The sequence below is a fragment of the Neofelis nebulosa genome, chromosome 2 (assembly GCF_028018385.1).
Source record: "Neofelis nebulosa isolate mNeoNeb1 chromosome 2, mNeoNeb1.pri, whole genome shotgun sequence".
In the NCBI taxonomy this organism is placed as follows: Eukaryota; Metazoa; Chordata; class Mammalia; order Carnivora; family Felidae; genus Neofelis; species Neofelis nebulosa.
Window position 1 is genome coordinate 149226671 of NC_080783.1, and position 23563 is coordinate 149250233.

General features: G+C 37.2%; 1 protein-coding gene across 10 annotated transcripts in view; it reads right to left on the reverse strand.

Moving 5' to 3' along the window:
• Positions 1 to 18474: 18474 nt before the first annotated feature.
• LOC131504438 (calcium-activated chloride channel regulator 2) overlaps positions 18475 to 23563 on the reverse strand; it is a 70848-nt gene continuing 65759 nt past the window's right edge. For 9 of the 10 annotated variants that reach the window (XM_058716719.1, XM_058716721.1, XM_058716723.1 and 6 more), the window contains one exon: positions 18475 to 19013. In XM_058716719.1, coding sequence (XP_058572702.1) covers positions 18568 to 19013 — 446 coding nt within the window. In that variant the 3' untranslated portion in view covers positions 18475 to 18567. Of the gene's footprint in view, positions 19014 to 22361; positions 22441 to 23563 lie in introns of all 10 variants that reach the window. The other variant, XM_058716726.1, reaches the window with a different exon arrangement.

The window sequence follows — 23563 nt, forward strand, 5'->3', positions numbered from 1 at the left end:
CCATCTGTGTCCGAGCTGTCAGCCTACCAGACAGTGCCTCTCTCCAGAGTTTTATCTTGGGTGGCTGTGTTTTAAAACCCCGCACTTCAGAGACCCCCACGATTTGGACCTGCAGTGATTTTATGGGGGAGGTTCTCACCACGCTGTGGCTAGCTTGTCCCAGGAAACAGCTATCCCACCATGCAGTGGCAGTGGCTCAGAGTTTATGGTAAATTGAAACACATAGATGGTGCCAGGGTTTGCTGCCCTCAGCTGGGATCTTTATTTCTATATGGGTGAATGTGGAGGCTTGATGTTGCCCAAAGGGTCTTTTGCCTGTAGAGAGCCTGTATCACCTCTACCAGATGCACTCCACGCAGGGGAGCTACTTCTCCCTGGGAGACCCAACGGATCCTCCAACTGGACTGCTACCTGTTCCCAGGGCTCCACCCTGTTTCCTCACTAGAGCACCACCAGGGGCTGACCTCTGAAACTTGAGACTGTACTCTGTTGTTTATAAAAAACTGATGGTATTGAAACCCTCTCCTTTTTCCCTATTAATGGTATGGGGAACAGTTTGCTTATGCAGTCCCCTGTGGTGTTTTCATTCTTTCTCTCTAGCTGCTTTGAGGAGGAGTGCTTTCTTATACAAACCCAATGTGCTGCTCTCTCTCACGCGCACTCTCTCTCTCTCTCTCTCATCTTTCTCCTCCACAAAAACTGCTCCTTCTCTTCTTTGACACCGTGGCTCTTCTGTCCCCTAATTCACCTCTTCAAACCACATAGCTGCAATGTTCTCTCTTTCAAATTATGCAGATTGGGGTGCCTGAGTGGCTCAGTCAGTTAAGCGACTGACTTCGGCTCGGGTCATGATCCCACGGTTTTTGCTTTAGGGCTGCACGGGGCTCTGTGCTGACAGCTCAGAGCCTGAAGCCTGCTTTGGGTTCTGTGTCTCCCTTTCTCTCTCTGCCCCTCCCTGGCTCACACTCTGTCTCTCTCAAAAATAAATAAATGTTAAAAAAAATAAAAAAAATAATTATGCAGATTGTTCTGTTAATCCCCAGATTGATTTCCTAGGTGTTCAAAAGGATTTGATGCTGATCTAGCTGTGTGAGAGGGATGAAAGGAGCCTAGGATCCCCTTAATACTCTGCCATCTTAACTTCTCCTGCAAGTCCTTTGCATTGCAATACAAAATTTAGCATCAGCTTTTCGATTCCATGAAAAAAAAATCTGTTGGGTCTGATAGGATTGCACTGAATTTATACATCAGCTTGAGGAGAATTGACATCTTTATAATGCTGAGACTTTCAATCCATGGGCATGGCATGTCTCATTTTAAGTTTTATTTAATTGATCTCAACAATATCTTATTGTTTTCGGGGTGGAGGTCTTGTTAATCTTTCATTAGATCTACTCCTAGGTTGTTTTGGGGGGTGAGCTATCCTAAATGGTATTTTTGTAAATTTTCATTTCCTACTTGTTTATTGCTGGTGTATAGAAATATAAGAGATTTTTATGTATTGACCTTATATTCAGTGAGTTTGCTAAATTCTTATTTTTAATAATTTCTAGATTCTTTTGGATTTTATGTATAATTATGCCACCTATGAATAATAACCTGTTTCTTTCTTTTCAACTTAGGTCTTTTACTTTGTTTCCTTCACTTATTACACTTGCTAGGTTTTCCAGTATAATGTTGAATACAGATGGAGAGAATGGATATCTTTTCTTCTGTTCCCAATCCTAGGTGGAAAAGCATTCTATATTTCACCATAAAGTATGCCATTATCTAGAGATATTTTATAGATATCTTTATCAGATTAAGAAAGTTTCCTATTCCCAGTTTGCTCTGAGTTTTCTTTCTTCTTTTTTAACATTTACTTATTTATTTTGAGAGAGGGAGAGAGCACACAAGCAGGGGAAGAGCAGAGAGAGGGAGAGAGAGAATCCTAAGCAAGCTCCATGCTGGCAGCACAGAGCCCATTGCAGGGCTCAATCTCACGAACTGTGAGATCATGACCTGAGCCGAAATCAAGAGTCATATGCTCAACTGACTGAGCCACCCAGGTGTTCCCTGAGTTTTCTTTTTTAAAATTATGAATAGGTGCTGAATTTTATCAAATGCTTTTTATGCATCTATTGAGGTGATTGATTTTTCTTCTTTGTTATGGTAACATGGTGACTTACAATGATTTTTCAATGTTAAATCAACCTTATATTTGTAGTATAAATTCTATTTGATCATGATGTGGTATCCTTTTAATTTGCTAATATTTTGTTTAGGATTTTTGCATCTATGTTCAAGACAAAGATTGGTCTATACTTTTCCTTTCTTGTAATGTCCTTGCCAGGTATTAGTATCAAAGCTATCTGCCTCAAAAAATGAGTTGGAACAAATTTCCTCTTTTTTTCTATTCTCCAGAATAGTTTGTCTAAAACCAATATTATTTCTTTAATTTCCTTCTATTGCTTTCATTTCATCATGTAAGAAATTTTGATGTGTTGTATTTTAATTATCATTCAGTTCCAAATATTCTCTAACTTTTAAGTTCTTTTTTAACATATGAGCCAAGTAGAAATATGTTGCTTAATTTCCCAGACCTTTGGAAATTCTATAATTAAGCTATTATTGATTTCTAGCTTAATTTCACTGTAGTCAGAAAATATACTCTAAAATTTAAATACTTGAAATTTGTTGAGACTTCCTTTTTGAATCAGATTATGGTTTATTGTGGTAAAATCTTCCATGGGCACTTGAGAAAAATGGGCATTCTGTAGTTAGGTATAGCATTCTAAATATGTTAGGCCAAGTTGGTTAACCACATTATTCAGATCTTCTTTATTCTTATCAATTTCTTGTCTATTCTTTCAGTTATTGATAGAGTTGTATTAAGATCTCTAATTATGATTGTGAATTTGTCTATTTATTTTCTTCTTTCTCTTTTCTCTTCTTCTTCTTCTTCTTCTTCTTCTTCTTCTTCAGTTCATTCAATTTTTGCTTTATATATTTGAAAGCTGTTATTTGATGAAATAAGTTTAGGGTTGTTATATCATTATCATAAAATGTCTTTTCTGTAGTACCTAAATTTTCTCTAATATTATCTCTTGCATCAAATCTACTTTTTTTTAATGACATTGCTATGGTATACTGGTATTTTGAATACTGAAAATAAAAGCAAAATAAACACAACACTAGCTCGCACAGCTAGTACAATGTCTGGCACATAAAATTTGTTTAATAAACAAAGTCTATTTACACTTCACCTTCTCTCCCACTTACCCCAAATTTAGCCTTGTGGGGAGAGATAGGAGAGAAACTAACAGGATAGAGAAAGCTGGAGCATTAAATTAGATTGTATCAAGTAAGAATGACCAAAGTATATTGTAAGGATATGGAACTTAAGAGTCAGTTTTAAGGTGTTTGCCATATAGGACCCCAATATGACTCCTGCCTCCAACTCCTAGTTCATTACCTCTTTTAATAATGGTAATAATAAGACCATCAAGAAACAGGTATTCATATACTGTTGATGCAAGTAAAATTGGTGTAACTGCTTTGAAGGGAAATGTTGATCAAAATTTAAGTGCGTGTATCTTTCAACATAACAATTCCACTCCTAGGAATTTACCCTACAAATATACTCACACAGGTGCATGGGATTACACTTGAAAGGGACAAACTCGTAAGATTATATGCACAAGGTTAATATGAACTGTCCCTAAAAGTCTACTTTATAATAGCAAGAAACTGAACTACTCAAATTTCTTTTAATAAAGGAATAAATAAGTAAGCTTATTTATTTCAAGTCTACTTTATCACATCCTACTTAACCATCTGTACTTTTTATAATAGCATGTATTACTTTTGTAATTGAAACAAGTTTATACATAAAAATAAAAATTTTGGATTAAAGACCATCTTTTTGAAATACTTAACATATTGACATAAGAGTCCTCTCTTCTTTACTCTGAATTTCTAATTTTTTTCTTTACTTTTCTATTTTTTATCCAACTCTTTCTTTTCCTTTTATCTTTTTCATGCTCTTGCTTCTTGTTTCCTATCTTGGCATGAAGTGAGGTCAGGTCAATTTTAGAAAAGTTCCTCTTGGCTGTTTGTTAATTTATACTGCTCCTGCTCCACAGAGCCAAGGAGGTAGGAAAGTAATTACCCACTGTACTGGATAGCTTCCTTCTCCTTGTGCCCTTGCGGCAATTGTTTTCAGAAACAGCTTTTTTTGATAAGACTCAGCAGCCTGTAGATGAGAGGGAGTGGGAAATAAAATTGGCCGCCAGCTGGGTCACTCTCCACCCTACCCAGAAACCATCCTGCTGATAAGAGTTAGATATATTCTAAGTGCAAGAGGGAGGCATTCTTTTGAGCCTTGGGGATCAGGCTCTAATTACCTCCATGGGTATGAACATATGTTTCTATGCCCTTGAGTGCTCCTCTCTCTATCATCATGTACTCTATAATCAGTATCCTTAACTTTCATATCTTATTTTGTCTCTTTCTTTGGGCCTGATCTGTGCCTTTTGTGTTTCCTCTGATACACAATAAATCAGATTCTCATTTCCTTAGCGCCCACTTCTCATCTGGCTTCCCCACTGCTTCTGTTCCCTGTTTCCCTATATTTTACATTCATAAATGACCACACGTATCTTAATATGTAATAAAACACACTCCTACTTTATATTCATTCCTCCTTAAAATTTTTTCATCAATTGGATTTTTATCAACCTTTTGAATTTGCATCCTCTATCATGGACCATCTTTATTTAAAATATTTTTTCTCTTCATTCTTGTCTTCTCAACCTCATTTAAATCTGACTCACAGGTTTTTTTTTTTTTAAGTTTATTTGTTCTGAGGGAGAAAGAGAGAGAGAGAGTGAGAGAGTGAGCACGTGCAGGAGCAGGGAAGTGGGAGAGATTGAGGGAGAGAGAGAATCCCAAGCAGGCTCCATGCTGTCAGCACAAAGCCTAACTCATGGCTCAGTCTCATGACCCATGAGATCATGACCTGAGCTGAGATCAAGAGTTAGACACTTAGCTGACTGAGCCACCCAGGCACCCCTGCCTCACAGTTTTGTGTTGCCCCTTCCCCCTTCACTAAAGTCACTTTTTCTTATATTCATGTATTGAATATCCCTACAAATGACCCCTTTCACTTCTGTCTATAAAGCAAGGTTTCTCAACCTTGGAACTATTGACATTTTTGGCTGAGTAATTCTTTGTTGTGGGGGCTGTCCTGTGCATTGTAGGTTGTTTAAGCAGCATCCCTGGCCTCTACTCACTAGAGAACTCCTTACCTGTGATAATCAAAAATGTCCACAGATATTGCCAAATGTCCCCTGGAAGGGTAAAGTTACCTCTGTTTGAGAAGCATTGCTGTAAAGATTGCTAACAGGTAAAGATATAATAAATTCATTCATATTAAGTTTCTCTCGAGGTAAAGTTTATGTCTGATAAAATGCACAGATCAAGTGTACACAGATAAATGAATGTTGACAAATGCATAACCACCATCCCAATGAATGTATATAAATTTTCATTGCTCCAGAAAGCCTCCCTGTGCGCCTTCCAGTCACCTCCAACCCTTCTGTTCTGAGACAACCAACCACTCTTATGATTTCCATATCCAGAAAATATTCTTATTCTTGAACTTTTTAATAAGTGGAATTATACAGTATGTGTTCTTTTGAGTCTGACTTAGTTAACTCAAGATAATGCTTTTTAGATTCATGCACATTGTTGCATGTGTCAGTTGTTTGTTTCTTTTTGTTGCTGAATGGTATTCTCTTGTGAAGTCATACAAATAGAAACATTTGTTTTATCCATTCTGTTAATAAAAACTTGGTTGTTTCCAGTTTGGGGTTATTATGAATAAAGTGGCTATAAAACTCTTGAGGAAGTCTTTTGGTAGACATCGTTTCATCTCTCTTGAGGTGGAACTGCTGGGTAAAAGGTTAGATATATGCATAACTTTTAAGAAACTGTCAAGCAGTATTCCAAAGTGCGTGCACACTCACCAATATCAGAAACTTCCCATTGTTCCACATCCTTGTTGACATTTTCTTGTCAATCTTTATACCTTTGCTGGTGGGAATGAAGAACTATATTGTGATATTTATCATTTTAATTTGTTGGTGGCTAATGGTGTTGATAGCCTTGGTGTGTATGTGCTTATTGGCCATTTATATATCCTCTTTGTCAAGTGTCTGCTTAAATCTTTTGCCCATTTTTTGAGGCACCTGGGTGGCTCAGTTGGTTGAGTGTCCGACTTCAGCTCAGGTCATGATCTCACAGTTCGTGAGTTTGAGCCCCGCATCGGGCTCTGTGCTGATGGCTCAGAGCCTGGAGCCTGCTTTGAATTCTGTGTCTCCCTCTCTCTCTGCCCCTCCCTCACTTTCTCTCTCAAAAATAAATAAACATTAAAAAATTTAAAAAAATATTTTCCCCATTTTTATTGGGTTCTTTATCTTTTGTCACTGATTTGTAACATTTTTACATATTCTAGATCTGACTTCTTTGTCAGACATATGTGTTGTGAGTATTTCTTCCACTCTGTGGCTTACCTTTTCATTATTAACAGTGCCCTTTGATGAGCACAAATATTTAGTGTTGATGCAGTCCAGCTTATTTTTTTCCTTTTATGTTTAGTGTTATCTCTGTTATAAGAAATCTTTCTACACTATACTTATGAAGATATTATATTTTTTCTACAAATATATGTCTTAATTCATTTTTATACCTATGATTCATTGTGAATTCATATTTTTATAAGGTAGGAGTAAAATCACTTTCCCAAACATATGTTTACTTGTTCCATCATCATTTATTGAAAAGAAATCTCCTTTATCCATTGAGTTGCCTTCCCCCATTGATTTGCCCCCATTGATTGCCTTTGTAGAAAACCTGTTGACCATATGTGTGCAGGTCTATTTCTGGACTCTATATTCTGGGATATGTTTTATGGTATAGCACATGATCTAACTTGGTGACTATTATTAGACACTTAAAAAGAATTTGTACTCTGCACTAGTTGGTTGTAGTGTTTTATAATGTTATAATTGGTTGATAATGTTGTTCAAATTCTTGTTCCATTGTTGAATACTGTTCCATAATATTGAATTTTCCTATCTAGTTGCCACACTTTTTGACAGTGGGATATTTATGTCTCCAAGTTTGATTATTGGTTTGTCTATTTCTCCCTTTAGTTCTGGAAATTTTTGTTGCTGTATTTTGATGTTTTGTTTACAGGTAAATGCAAATTTAGGATTGCTATATCTTATCAGTAAGTTTATTTTTTATCATTATAAAATGACCCTCTTTTTTCTCCTTTCTCAAGGCTTATTTTGTATTATGGTAATATACTAACACCAACTATCTTATGCTTAATGTTTGCATGATACACCATTTCCTCTTCTCACTTTTGACTTCTATGTCTTTAAATTTAAAATGTATCTGTTATAAATTCCATATAGTTGGGGGATCCTGGGAAGATGGCGGTGTAGGAGGACGCTGGTCTCACTGCGCGTCCTGCTGATCGCTTAGATTCCACCTACACCTGCCTAAATAACCCAGAAAACCGCCAGAGGATTAGCAGAATGGAGTCTCTAGAGCCAAGCGCAGACAAGAGGCCCACGGAAGAGGGTAGGAAGGGCAGCGAGGCGGTGTGCGCTCCAGGGACTGGCGGGAGGGAGCCGGGGCAGAGGGGCAGCCCGCTGGCCAAGCAGAGCCCCTGAGTCTGGCTGGCAGAAGCAGAGGGGCCGGATGGAGTGTGTTCCGACAGCAAGCGGGACTTGACATCTGGAAGGTTATAAGCTAACAGCTCTGCTCAGAGAACAGAGAACAGGAGGGCTGGAGGACAACAGGAGGGAGAGTTGTTGAGCCCTGGACGACAGAGCTCAGCTTGGCGGGGAGCAAAGGCGCTCGCCAGCGCCATCTCCCCCGCCCATCCCCCAGCCAAAATCCCAAAGGGAACCAGTTCCTGCCTGGGAACTTGCTGGCACCAGGCAAACACCCAACGCTGTGCTTCTGTGGATCCATCCCTCCGGCGGCGGGTCTGACTCACTCCCGGTGCTGCAGGGCCCCTCCCGAAGCAGACCTCGGAAGGAAAAGCGAGCTGAGCCTGCCCCTCCCGCCCCCGTGCACCTTGCCAATCCACCGCAGCTAATACGCCAGATCCCCAGCACCACAAGCCTGGCAGTGTGCAAGTAGCCCAGAGGGGCCACGCCACCCCACAGTGAATCCTGCCCCTAGGAGAGGGGAGGAGAAGGCACACACCAGTCTGACTGTGGCCCAGCGGTGGGGGCAGACATCAGGTCTGACTGCGGCCCCGCCACCAACACAAGTTATTCAAGACAGCACAGGGAAGTGCCCAGCAGTCCTGCAACACTCCAGGGACTATCCAAAATGACCAAACGGAAGAATTCCCCTCAGAAAAATGTCCAGGAAATAACAACAGCTAATGAACTGATCCAAAAGGATTTAAATAATATAACAGAAAGTGAATTTAGAATAATAGTCATAAAATTAATCGCTGGGCTTGAAAACAGTATACAGGACAGCAGAGAATCTCTTGCTACAGAGATCAAGGGACTAAGGAACAGTGACGAGGAGCTGAAAAGCGCTTTAAACGAAATGCAAAACAAAATGGAAACCACGACGGATCGGATTGAAGAGGCAGAGGAGAGAATAGGTGAACTAGAAGATAAAGTTATGGAAAAAGAGGAAGCTGAGAGAGAGATAAAAAAATCCAGGAGTATGAGGGGAAAATCAGAGAACTAAGTGATACACTAAAAAGAAATAATATACGCATAATTGGTATCCCAGAGGAGGAAGAGAAAGGGAAAGGTGCTGAAGGGGTACTTGAAGAAATTATAGCTGAGAACTTCCCTGAACTGGGGAAGGAAAAAGGCATTGAAATCCAAGAGGCACAGAGAACTCCCTTCAGACGTAACTTGAATCGATCTCCTACATGACATATCATAGTGAAACTGGCAAAATACAAGGATAAAGAGAAAATTCTGAAAGCAGCTAGAGATAAACGTGCTCTAACATATAAAGGGAGACCTATAAAACTCGTGACCGATCTCTCTACTGAAACTTGGCAGCCCAGAAAGGAATGGCAGGAGATCTTCAATGTGATGAACAGAAAAAAATATGTAGCTGAGAATCCTTTATCCAGCAAGTCTGTCATTTAGAATAGAAGGAGAGATAAAGGTCTTCCCAAACAAACAAAAACTGAAGGAATTTGTCACCACGAAACCAGCCCTACAAGAGATCCTAAGGGGGATCCTGTGAAACAAAGTACCAGAGACATCGCTACAAGCACGAAACCTATGGACATCACAGTGACTCTAAACCCATATCTTTCTATAATAACACTGAATGTAAATGGACTAAATGTGCCAACCAAAAGACATAGGGCATCAGAATGGATAAAAAAACAAGACCCATCTATTTGCTGTCTACAAGACACTTATTTTAGACCTGAGGACACCTTCAGATTGAGAGTGAGGGGATGGAGAACTATTTATCGTGCCACTGGAAGTCAAAAGAAAGCTGGAGTAGTCATACTTATATGAGACAAACTAGACTTTAAATTAAAGGCTGTAACAAGAAATGAAGAAGGGTATTATATAATAATCACACGGTCTATCCATCAGGAAGAGCTAACAATTATAAATGTCTATGTGCCGAATACAGGAGCCCCCAAATATATAAAACAATTACTCACAAACATAAGCGACCTTATTGATAAGAATGTGGTCATTGCAGGGGACTTTAACACTCCACTTACAGAAATGGATAGATCATCTAGACACATGGTCAATAAAGAAACAAGGGCCCTGAATGATACATTGGATCAGATGGACTTGACAGATATATTTAGAATTCTGCATCCCAAAGCAACAGAATATACTTTCTTCTCGAGTGCACATGGAACATTCTCCAAGATAGATCACATACTGGGTCACAAAACAGCCCTTCATAAGTATACAAGAATTGAAATCATACCATGCATACTTTCAGACCACAATGCTATGAAGCCTGAAATCAACCACAAGAAAAAGTCTGGAAAACTTCCAAAAGCATGGAGGTTAAAGAACACCCTACTAAAGAATGAATGGGTCAGCCAGGCAATTAGAGAAGAAATTTAAAAATATATGGAAACAAATGAAAATGAAAGCACAACAATCCAAACACTTTGGGATGCAGCAAAGGCAGTCCTGAGAGGAAAATACATTGCAATCCAGGCCTATCTCAAGAAACAAGAAAAATCCCAAATACAAAATCTAATAGCACACCTAAGGGAAATAGAAGCAGAATAGCAAAGACACCCCAAACCCGGCAGAAGAAGAGAAATAATAAAGATCAGAGCAGAAATAAACAATATAGAATCTAAAAAAACTGTAGAGCAGATCAATGAAACCAAGAGTTGGTTTTTTGAAAAAATGAACAAAATTGATAAACCTCTAGCCAGGCTTCTCAAAAAGAAAAGGGAGATGACCCAAATAGATAAAATCATGAATGAAAATGGAATTATTACAACCAATCCCTCAGAGATACAAGCAATTATCAGGGAATACTATGAAAAATTATATGCCAAAAAACTGGACAACCTGGAAGAAATGGACAAATTCCTAAACACCCACACACTTCCAAAACTCAACAGGAGGAAATAGAAAGCTTGAACAGACCCATAGCCAGCGAAGAAATTGAATCGGTTATCAAAAATCTCCCAACAAATAAGAGTCCAGGACCAGATGGCTTCCCAGGGGAGTTCTACCAGACGTTTAAAGCAGAGATAATACATATCGTTCTCAAGCTATTCCAAGAAATAGAAAGGGAAGGAAAACTTCCAGACTCATTCTATGAAGCCAGTATTACTTTGGTTCCTAAACTAGACACAGACCCAGGAAAAAAAGAGAACTACAGGCCAATATCCCTGATGAATATGGATGCAAAAATTCTCAATAAGATACTAGCTAATCGAATTCAACAGCATATAAAAAGAATTATTCACCATGATCCAGTGGGATTCATTCCTGGGATGCAGGGCTGGTTCAACATTTGCAAATCAATCAACATGATACATCACATTAATAAAAGAAAAGATAAGAACCATATGATCCTGTCAATCGATGCAGAAAAGGCCTTTGACAAAATTCAGCATCCTTTCTTAATAAAAACCTCGAGAAAGTCGGGATAGAAGGAACATACTTAAAGATCATAAAAACCATTTATGAAAAGCCCACAGCTAACATCATCCTCAATGGGGAAAAACTGAGAGCTTTTCCCCTGAGACCAGGAACACGACAGGGATGTCCACTCTCACCGCTGTTGTTTACCATAGTGTTGGAAGTTCTAGCATCACAATCAGACAACAAAAGGAAATCAAAGGCATCCAAATTGGCAAAGATGAAGTTAAGCTTTCACTTTTTGCAGATGACATGATTTATACATGAATAATCTGATAGACTCCACCAGAAGTCTGCTAGAACTGATACATGAATTTAGCAAAGTTGCAGGATATAAAATCAATGTACAGAAATCAGTTGCATTCTTATACACTAATAATGAAGCAGCAGAAAGACAAATAAAGAAACTGATCCCATTCACAATTGCACCAAGAAGCATAAAGTACCTAGCAATAAATCTAACCAAAGATGTAAAAGATCTGTATGCTGAAAACTATAGAAAGCTTATGAAGGAAATTGAAGAAGATATAAAGAAATGGAAAAACATTCCGTGCTCATGGATTGGAAGAATAAATATTGTCAAAATGTCAATACTACCCAAAGCTATCTACGCGTTCAGTGCAATCCCAATCAAAATTGCACCAACATTCTTCTCGAAACTAGAACAAGCAATCCTAAAATTCATATGGAACCACAAAAGGCCCCAAATAGCCAAAGTGATTTTGAAGAAGAAGACCAAAGCAGGAGGCATCACAATCCCAGACTTCAGCCTCTACTACAAAGCTGTCATCATCAAGACAGCATGGTATTGGCACAAAAACAGACACATAGACCAATGGAATAGAATAGAAACCCCAGAACTAGACCCACAAACGTATGGCCAACTAATCTTTGACAAAGCAGGAAAGAACATCCAATGGAAAAAAGACAGTCTCTTTAACAAATGGTGCTGGGAGAACTGGACAGCAATATGCAGAAGGTTGAAACTAGACCACTTTCTCACACCATTCACAAAAATAAACTCAAAATAGATAAAGGACCTGAATGTGAGACGGGAAACCATCAAAACCCCAGAGGAGAAAGCAGGAAAAGACCTCTCTGACCTCAGCTGTAGCAATTTCTTACTTGACACATCCCCAAAGGCAAGGGAATTAAAAGCAAAAATGAACTACTGGGACATCATGAAGATAAAAAGCTTCTGCACAGCAAAGGAAACAACAAACAAAACTAAAAGGCAACCAACGGAATGGGAAAAGATGTTTGCAAATGACATATTGGACAAAGGGCTAGTATCCAAAATCTATAAAGAGCTCACCAAACTCCACACCCGAAAAACAAATAACCCAGTGAAGAAATGGGCAGAAGACATGAATAGACACTTCTCTAAAGAAGACATCCAGATGGCCAACAGGCACATGAAAAGATGTTCAACGTCGCTCCTCATCAGGGAAATACAAATCAAAACCACATTCAGATGTCACCTCACGCCAGTCAGAGTGGCCAAAATGAACAAATCAAGAGACTATAGATGCTGGAGAGGATGTGGAGAAACGGGAACCCTCTTGCACTGTTAGTGGGAATGCAAATTGGTGCAGCCACTCTGGAAAACAGTGTGGGGGTCCTCAGAAAATTAAAAATAGACCTACCCTATGACCCAGAAATAGCACTGCTAGGAATTTACCCAAGGGATACAGGAGTACTGATGCTTAGGGGCACTTGTACCCCAATGTTTATAGCAGCACTCTCAACAATAGCCAAATTGTGGAAAGAGCCTAAATGTCCATCAACTGATGAACGGATAAAGAAATTGTGGTTTATATACACAATGGAGTACTACGTGACAATGAGAAAGAATGAAATATGGCCCTTTGTAGCAACGTGGATGGAACTGGAGAGTGTGATGCTAAGTGAAATAAGCCATACAGAGAAAGACAGATACCATATGGTTTCACTCTTATGTGGATCCTGAGAAACTCAACAGAAACCCATGGGGGAGTGGAAGAAAAAAAAAAAAGAGGTTAAAGTGGGAGAGAGCCAAAGCATAAGAGACTCTTAAAAACTGAGAACAAACTGAGGGTTGATGGGGGGTGGGAGGGAGGGGAGGGTGGGTAATGGGTATTGAGAAGGGCACCTTTTGGGATGAGCACTGGTTGTTGTATGGAAACCAATTTGACAATAAACTTCATATATTGAAAAAAATAAAATAAAACAAATTCCATATAGTTGAATCTTGCTTTTTTTTGAATCACGTCAAAAAATCTCTGCTTTTTAGTAGTTCTATTTATATTTAATATAATTATTAATTTAGCTGGCTTTCAGCCTACCTTCTTGCTATTTGCTTTCTGTTATTTCCTTCTGTTTTTTGTTCCTTTATTTTACCTTACTTGTTTTCTTTTGTGTTAATTGGTTAGTTTTAGTGTTCCATTTTATCACATTTATTAGATTTTTAGATATACCTTTCTCTATTATTAATGGGTGGCAAGGGAATTATAATATGCCTTCTTAATTGATCCCAGTCTACTTGAATATACAACTTTCAACAGTGTAAGTCTGTTCTGCTCTTACTGTCATACATCTTACTTCTTTATGTTATTAATAACACAACACATTGTTTTTATTTTTACTTTAAACAGTCAATTGCCTTTTAAAGGAATTGAAAGTAAAAAAAGAAAACCAACAATATATTACATTTACCTATCTATCATTTCCAATGATCTTCATTCCATGCTGTAGATCTGTATTTTCACCAGACATTTCCCTTCAGCTTAAAGAAATTACTTTGGTATTTCTTGCTGATGAACACAATTGCAGCTTTTATCTATGTGCCTTTATTTTGAAAGGTATTTTTGCTCAATATAGAATTCTGCATTGACAGATTTTTCTTCTATCACTTAAAGATGTCATTTTGTTGTCTTCTGGCCTCAACTGGTTCTGATGAGTAATCAGTCATTATTTCTATTATATACTGAGGTGCTATTTTTTTTTTTTTGCATAAATCCTATGTTAGGTTTACTGAGGATCTCAGATCTATAGGCTGATAGTTTAAGTCAAATTTGGAAAAATTTCAACCAATATTTCTTTGAATATTTTTATGCTCCCTTTTTTCTTCTTCTACTTCTGGGACTAATTGTTAGTGTGTTAAACTTTTTGATAGTGTTCCACCTATCATTTTGGCTTTTCCATTTTTAAAAAATGAAATGCTTCCTTCAGTTTGCATGATTTCCATTTTTATTTCTTCAAATCATCTGATCATTTCTTCTGTAGTACCAGTCTGTTGTTAATCCATTACAAAAATCTTCTTTCATACATTGTATTTTTCTATTTTAGTGTTCTCATTTACTTCTTTTTAGAGTTTTGGCATCTTTCCTGAAATTTCTTCTCTTTTCATTACTTTTTCCTATTTTTACCTATAACTTACTATATTTATAATAGTTATTGTAAACTCATTGGATGCTAATTTCTAATCTGGATAAATTTTGGATCTTCTCTTAACAGATTTTGATTCTTATTAGTTACGGGACACATTTCCTGCTTGTTGGCATGTCTGTTAATTTTTTATTATATACTGTGTGATGTAGAGAATCAGTATATGTTTTCTTCTAGCAGTAGTTAATTATTGGTGAATCATCTTGATTCTGTGGAGACTTGGTTTTAGGCTTTGTGAGAGCAGATCTATTTCAGTTTTGCTCTTGTTCTACAGCATAACTCTTAGTCTGGGGACTTGGTCCTTATCCCTAATGTGGTCCTCCTGGAGTTTCAATGAAAACACAAGGTTCTTACCAACCCTCTGTAACTTGAGTAAACTTTTTTCTCCCTAGTACTGGGCAGTTACTGAAATCTATGTTTAACTCTTTTAGCCTCCAAGCTCTTGTTTTCTATTAGATTCCTTTGCAGCTTAGGACTCACCTAAGGATTGTGAGGATACAGATTTGAGAGCTTCCCCTTGTAATTGCTTCCTTTTGGGGAATTTCTCCCTCAAATTCCAACTGCTTTGGCAACCCAGAACTCTTACCTCAGCTTGTCAATCCAGTAAGACTGACGCTTTCTGCTTGGGCTCTATCCAGATGCTGTGAGCAAACTGGGAATGCCTTCAGAAGGAAAAGCTAGTTAAATATGGGTCTCACCTAGAATTCTTCCCTTTTTTCAAGGGTTTTTACCAGTTTCTACCTACTTTTTTTTTTCTTTTTTGGTGTCTAATACCTTTAACAAGTTGTGATATATATATATATATCTATATATATACCTAGATATAGATATAGATATAGATATAGATATAGATATATAGATATAGATAGATAGATAGAGAGAGAGAGAATTATACCTGTTAGCAAGAGGATTCATTTCATATGAACAACCCTGCCATTAGTGCAATTGGATTTGTCACATTAAGTTTTAAGTGAATGCTATTTTTCAGGATCAACTCTTCTACGAATCATTATATTATAGCAGAGGGCAAATCCTAAAGCAAATAAAGTAACTTTTTTTTGGAAGGCTTTCTGATACTAACATGCATGTGTAAACTATATTTGGGGGGCAGTCAACAGTGCATACATAAATAGCAATCTGCTCAGGGCATAGACTCTATTAACTCATCCCCTAGAAATTTTCTACCTCCTACTTCTCTCTTACTTCCATTCAGATTTAAACTTCTTTTGCTATCTTTCTTTTAAGAGTAGAGAAAAAAATAGAGGGGATATTCTCAGTTTCCAAAACAAATTTCTATTTATTGAATAACAACAACCATACTGGCATTGGAAGATAATAATAATATCTACCTAGTCTTCTCTTCCCCCTCCAGATAACTGACTGGCTCACATTTTTCCTCCTCTTACGATCTCAGATCAAATCTTCAATGATGTCACTATTCATGTGGTAGTTCACCAGTGACCACAATTCCTCATATTCCTTGGCTCAACTCTTGTCTGTTTTATTTCCCACCATTTGGTCAAGATCAATGTCACATCCTTTTTAGTGGCTCTATTCTATTGATGATTGCTGTGATCTCTAAATCAATATTTTACCACATTTATTATATCTTTCTTGTTGTCTAATGCCTCATTCCCTCATTACTGAACATTTTTGCTTTACCTGCTTTATGAGATCACCCTTTCTACCCTGCTACAATGCATTTCAGCTACTCATGTTAACACCTTTAATCTATTTTGTTTTGCCTCTTTCAATTCACTAATTTTGGGAATAAAGTCCATTTATTGACTCCTGTACACACAAGACGGAAAAATAAACAAATCCGGTTCCTCAAAACTAGACTTGTTCTCTTGTTAACTGCTCTTAAAAGAGTTAAATATTTCTAGGCATAATCCTCACGATCTTCCCACACCTTCTTAAATACAGAGTAAAGGAGTAGTATAAGAATGGGGCTCTACTCCTATATACCTCTGCTGCTAATCTGCACAGTGCTCTCTTAACCCTTTATTTTCCTATCTGTAAAATGAGGAAAACACTTAAAGACTTAAAACCCACCATGCCCTATCTCAGCATTCTATATTTCCAGCTCATGGAAGCTACAGAGAAGAAAATCCCAGACTAGCAAGCATGATGGCAATAGAGGAAGAAGGGACTGACTGCCAAGTGGGGGCTTGAAGTCTGCATCTGGAAAATTTTAGGCACTATGAGATTTAGAACATTAACAGGTCACACGTGGGATGTAGTATGAACTGCAAGGAGGCAGCCTGGGTGAGAGATTTTCTGGCCATTTTACCCCTCAGCACTGCTTTGAGTCTCCGACTCAGGCTTTATGTGTTCTTTCTCTTTCTTCTTGTCCCAGTTACCCAGTTTTCTCCCCCCTTCTCCAGAACTTAATCTACTTTTCATTCTTAATTGGACCTGGTTATAAAATAGATCTATTCCACTTTATTGTTTGTATTTATTCAATAAATTTTTAAAGTTATTTAATATAGAAAGCAAATGATTCTACTGCTCAATAATCTTAAAACCATAAGGATATTAAAATTAGATGAAAGAAGATTTTTATTTCCTTGTGACCTGTGTTTCTCTCTATTCACCTCTGACCCCCATAGGTAAATAACCTTTGATGGAGAAAGGATTCCTAGAGTCTTCTTTCTTTCTTTCTTTTTAAATGTTTATTTATTTTGAGAGAAAGAGAGTGAGAGAGGGGCAGAGAGAGAAGGAGAGAGAGAATCTGAAGCAGGCTGTACTCTCAGTGTAGAGCCTAATGTGGGGCTCGAACTCACAAACCGTGAGATTATGGCTTGAGCTGTAGTCAGGTGCTTAAACAAGTGAGCTACCCAGGTGCCCCGTAGAGTCTTCTTTAAACAAAAGATAGAATCAGTTAATCATTTCTAAAGGTCAGTATGTCCCCCCCACCCCATGGCCTCTTCTTTGCTTGAACTCAGATAAAACTGTGTAGACCATGTATGTATTAAAATAAGCTCAGAACTATGTCTCCTTCTTTACTTAAAGCCTTATGAGTGCTATAACCATTTTTTTTATTAAATAACACTCAAGGCAATAACTTGGAAAGCTGCTTTGATGAGAATAGAAACTTATACGCAATAAATTCAATAGACCTCTGTTATCAAATCTGTGTCAGGGGACAAGGATAATACCCACATGTTAATGTTTACTCTTACAGTGAACAAAGATATATCTGAGCATTAGCAGTGGGATTTGATCTTAGTATAGTTAACCAAATGGCAAGAAGTGAAGAACTTTACAACAGGGGCTTCATATATAAAATGCAGCTTGTAAGAGACTCTTAAAAACTGAGAACAAACTGAGGGTTGATGGGGGGTGGGAGGGAGGGGAGGGTGGGTGATGGGTATTGAGGAGGGCACCTGTGGGATGAGCACTGGGTGTTGTATGGAAACCAATTTGACAATAAATTTCATATATTGAAAAAAAATAAAAATAAATAAAAATACCAACAGGAAAAAAAAAATAAAATGCAGCTTGATCTTTAGTCATAAGTAAGCAACCTGTTCTGAAAAGATAAGGAATGAAAAATTAAGCAAAGTAACTGAACAATTGCTTCATATAGACAGTTATACCAAACTCCTTTTCTCTACTTGGGGCTATTTTTCCTCTACAATAAAACAAGCTTTTCTTGATTCTTTAGTTCAACTTTGCCCTTGCCTTTGCTTTTAAAGACATTACCTTGGTGACTAATTTTTATTATTTTGTCCATAGCCAAAGCTTAAGGGTTTCCTAATTTCCTTCAAAAATGAGTGTTATAAAATATTTTTTGGTGTCTGTTTAGCATATAAAAATCTGACCTGTACTATACAAAAACTCAAAGCATTTTTAATAGTTCTGATGTCAATTTGACTTTATTGGTATGTTTTTGTAAAGTGCAAAGGCCATGGATCTTATATCTAAGAAGGAAGGCACTCTATACATTTGTTTATATTAATTTTGTTCCATTCTCTTTCTTGTCTGCTCTCTTTTTCCTGTTTAAAATATAATGTGTTACAGCTATAGTGAGGCAAATGATTCCTATTGAACTCACTGCTGTCAAAACTCCTTTCAGTATAAGATGGTCTCTGGCAAGTACAGGAGCAGAATTTGGGGGAATAAACAGAGATACCTGGGCAATGTTAGATACAGCAGACTTTAAGGAGTTCTTATCTATTGCTCGTATTGCCACATAAATTCTGTGGCTTTCTTGTGTCTCTCCATCAGGTTGATGGTCAGGTCCATTTGTGAAAAGCTTTGGTGAGAATGTAAATATCTCCTTGGTGCCAGCTTGCTGAGGACTTAGTAGCTTTGATATATTCACTAGAATGGCATTGTTAAAGTCATCTTGAATTTTCTGTAAGCTTTGACTCATTCTTATTTCATAGCTGTTAGCTGAAATTAAAAAATATAAATAGAAAGGTTAAGTCACTTGGGTAAGTTATCTAGCTTATTATAAATGACTAACGAGAATAGGAACAAAAAGTCAAAATACCTAGAAATAAACATAACAAAAGATTGCGTATGAACAAAACTTTAAAACACTATATAAGAACTCATATTGAAACCTAAGCAAGAGGAAAAGCTTATTATGTTTTTTGAATAGGAAGATTCAACATAATAAAGATGTTATTTTTCCCTAAGTTATTTTGTAAATTTTACATGATTCTATTGAAAGTGCTTCTAGTTTCCATTTTAACAAGCTTATTGTAAAACTTGAACAGAAAATAAATAATCTGGGTTGGCCATATAAAGTCTAAAAAATAGCAGTGTGGAAGGACTAAACCTATATGATATAAAAACACTATAATATTTCTATAACTAAAGCCTACAGTTCTGGTACATGAATAAACTAATATCTAAAAGTAGGCCAAAATACAGCCAGGAATTTAGCATATGATAGACACAGAATTCAAATTAATGGGGGGGGGGGGGAATACAAATTTCTTGATAAATGGTGTTGTGACAGCTGGGTACAATTTTGTAAAAAAATAAAATTGGATCCATATCACAAACCTTTTTTTCAGGATAAACTCCATAATTATCAAAAAGTTTGGAGTAAAAAATAAAAACATTAAGTATTTCGTAGGAAACAATAGGTAAATTCCAGTATGGTCTTGAAGTAGGAAAGGCCTTTCTAATTAAAACTCAAAATTCAGTATCCATAAACAAGAAATTGATAAATTTGAATACATAAAATGAAAAACTTCTACATGGGGAGTATCCTCTTAAGAAAAATATAAGCATAAATGTTAAGTGACAAAAGTATATGTTACTTAAGTCAACGGTAAAAGTTTAATTCTGAGTTCTGGTAATGGCTAAGTGGCTTCTATTAGACTAACTCTCCAGTAGATAGTGGGTATGAACTCTGAAGAAAGCAAAAAACAGAACAACGACACAAAGCCATTGAAGCACTGGATTCAGATAAAAATAGGCAGAAACAAGAGGAGTTACAATCCGTAAAAAAGAAAAAAAAGGAAACCAGAGTAGGAATGATCCATGTTTATGCAGCTTTTCCTCTGAAGGCACTTCCCTCTCCTGTACAGATAGCTGGATCTGAAAGCTACCTTCTGGATCTGGAAATCAGAGGACAGAGGAAGAGATTACCAGAAGGGCTAAAAATTGAAGGAGCTGGAGAAGGACCAGCCCCAACTCTATATACTTTTTTCAAGTCATCGGGAGATGTCCAATTATTCATGTAAGGGTGAAACATTAAGAACTCAAGAGACAAATAATAGCTAGAAGGCTGAAAAACTGAGCAGAGTTTTATATAGATATATAGGTATATAGATTTTGGAGTGTGAGTGTTGCCAAGTTAGAGGAGGTTATTAGCCCTTAAATATCCATTAAACACTGGAAGAGCCATGCTTTAAGAATAGAGATTGTGTGTGTGTGCGTGTGTGGGGGGGTGCCTGTGGCTCAGTTTTAAGCATCCCACTGGCCTATGTCACGATTTCGCCATTCCCAAGTTCAAGCCCCGCATTGGGCTCTGAGCCTGGATCCTGTTTCAGATTCTGTGTCTCCCTCTCTCTGCCTCCTTCTCCACTCACCCTCTGTCTATTTCTCTCAGAAATAAACATTAAAAAAAATAGGAGATTAAGAGTGGATTGGACGCAACAGAAAATAATCAGTAAGCTTGAAGACAAGTGCACAGAAATCAAACTGTAGCACTCAGGAAAAAAAGAGAAAAACCAAACATAATCTCAATGATCTTTGTGACCCACTGTCCTATCCATTTAGTGTCGGTATTGTTTGTTATGTTATGTTATGTTATGTTATGTTATGTTATGTTATGTTAATATTATCCAAGAAAGAAAGAAGAAAAAGAATAGAACAAAATTTTTTTGACGATATAATAGCTGAAAATATTCTAAATCTGGTCAGAAAGAATATTCCACAGATCCAGGAAACTCAGCAATCCCCAAAAAGAATATATATGGGAAAAACACACTGAGACACATCATGGTCAGTCTATTGAACACCAAAGATAAAAATAATTTAAAATAGTCAAAGGGAAAAAAGACACTTTACACTTAGGAACATAATAGTAAGAATGATAGTTGCCTTCTCATAAGAAAAAAATTGAAAACAAGACAATGAAATGACCTATTTAAGTACTGAAAGAAAAATCTATTGCCCAAGAATCCTATATCTAGTGAAAATGTACTTTAAAAAATTAAGGTGAAATAAACACATTTTCATATAAATGAGTCCTGAGAGAATTTCACTCAAAGACCTGAGCAACAAGGGAAATGATGCTGGATAAAAATTCAGACCTACAGCAAGGAAGACGACTAGAAATGCTGACAATCTGGGTGACTAAAAAGGGTCAATTTCTCTCTTTAAAATTTCTTAAAAGTACAAGTGATTGTTTATAACAAAAACCATAGCAATGCATTGTGGGCTTTATAAAAATGTAGACATACGATAAATGCCAGCAAGACCGCAAAAGATGACAGAAGGGTACACGGAATTATATTTTTGAAAGATTCTCACATTATATGTGAAATGGTAAACATTAATTCAAGGCAAACTGTGCTAAGTTAAGAAAACTGCATGTTATAGAACAGCCAAATTTGGAGTAGCTGAGGGCAGAAATTTAATTGTTTTGATGTTCCGTATATTATTTTTTCAAACTGGAGTAAGATACACATAACATAAAATTTATCATCTTAACCATTTTTTTATGTGTACAGGTCAGTACATTTTTATGTGTTACATTCACATTGCTGTGCTGTTTTGATTTTCAACCCATGTGAATGTATTACCAATTCAAAAATAAAATTAATAACAAAGAATCACTAGATGCAAAAAAGGAAACCACCTATAGTACTAACACTCTAATAAGATCATAATTCTTATCTGAAATGGCTAAAAATACATTTAACAATGGACAAAGCAGCTCCAAACAAAGATTTTGTTCTAAGGAATGAAAGCCATAGGACATTCCAAGTTTTAATTAAAAAATGAAAATTTTCTGATGGCTGTGTTTTGAACAGTTTCCAAATCTATACTACTTTTTAATAATGAGACTATTTCTATTTCCTGGATAGTAATTAAAGGAAAGCACCCTTAGAGAAGGTTGTAAGAAGAAAATAGCCTCTATATTCAAATTTATCAATCAGCCAATTCCCTCTGGGTGCTGAGTTGGAGCACTGGAGCTGAGTTGCTCCCTGCTGCAGTTCAAATACAGGTGGACAGACATGGATAAGAAGCGAGGCTGACCATCTACTCCACACTCACAGTGGAACATATCCATTGTTCCTATGTCTGTGGTTCTCTATGGAGAAAGCTCTCCATGAGGTTCTCCCAGAGTCTTCTCCTGGATAATGAAACAAGTAATATTTCATAAGCCTTAGCATTTACAAAGATTGTCCACATGTACAGCCCCCCTCTGTGAAATTTAAAATAAAAAGATGGGGAGTCAGGAGGTTAAATGTGGTGACATGGTCAACAGTTAGAAAGTTGTATCGCTGGAACCAAATTCTTTCTTCTAACTCCAAATCCCATGCACTTTCTACCATGAGTACCTACTAAACTTTATGCAGGACAGCTGTGAAACTGCAAAGACTGAAGACAAACTCAGCCCATACATTCATGGAGAGGCTCCTTCTGTTTACAGTAGTTGTGTTGCCCCTGTCGCTGTGAGAAAGAGAAATCAGGCCACTTCTGCATCTTTGACCTCTTAGGTATGTATCTCTCTGGGTTTCATCTCTAACTCTGCTTTAACAGTATATTTTAGCCAAGACAAGGCCTTGGCAAGACACTTAAACTCTCATGTTCATTCCCTTACGTTTGAAACAAGAAGGTCAGACTAGCTTGTCTTTAAGGTCCCTTCTGTCTCCAAAATGTTACAAATGCTGGTATTTCCTAAGCAATTAATATGGACAAGGCACTATTTTAATCCCTCTTTGTGTTTTACCTTATTCAATTCTCAGCAATGCTCTGAGGTAGCTATTCTTACTATCTACTTTTGCAGATTAAAAATCAGAAAGTGAGAGAAATTAAGTAACTTGTCTCAGGTTACACAGGTAAAACATGCTGTGTCTGATTCTAGAACCCAGTACCTTAACACTATGCTACGCAGCCTCCCACTAGACTACACTCCTTCCTATTTCTTATTTCCCAGTAATTGTTCTTTTCCAGTTACCAAGGCTTACATCTTCATTAGCAACTTTACCAATAAATTCCTAGTATGGAAAGCTCTGGGCTTAGACTGAGGACAGAGAGAGGAAGTTGAAGACTTGGTCCCATCTTTAGGGAGCTCTCTCTTTACTAGTGAGAACAATTCAAACTACCTCTCTTCATTTGACATCTAAGCTATCCCCTAAGGATTGTTTTAGGTTTCTTCTACTAAGTGTTCTTCCAGCTCGGAAGCATAACTGAAGGTTAGGGGAGGGGATAATGGGAAGAACAGTTGCTGTCACTGCAGCTTCCTCAGAAAC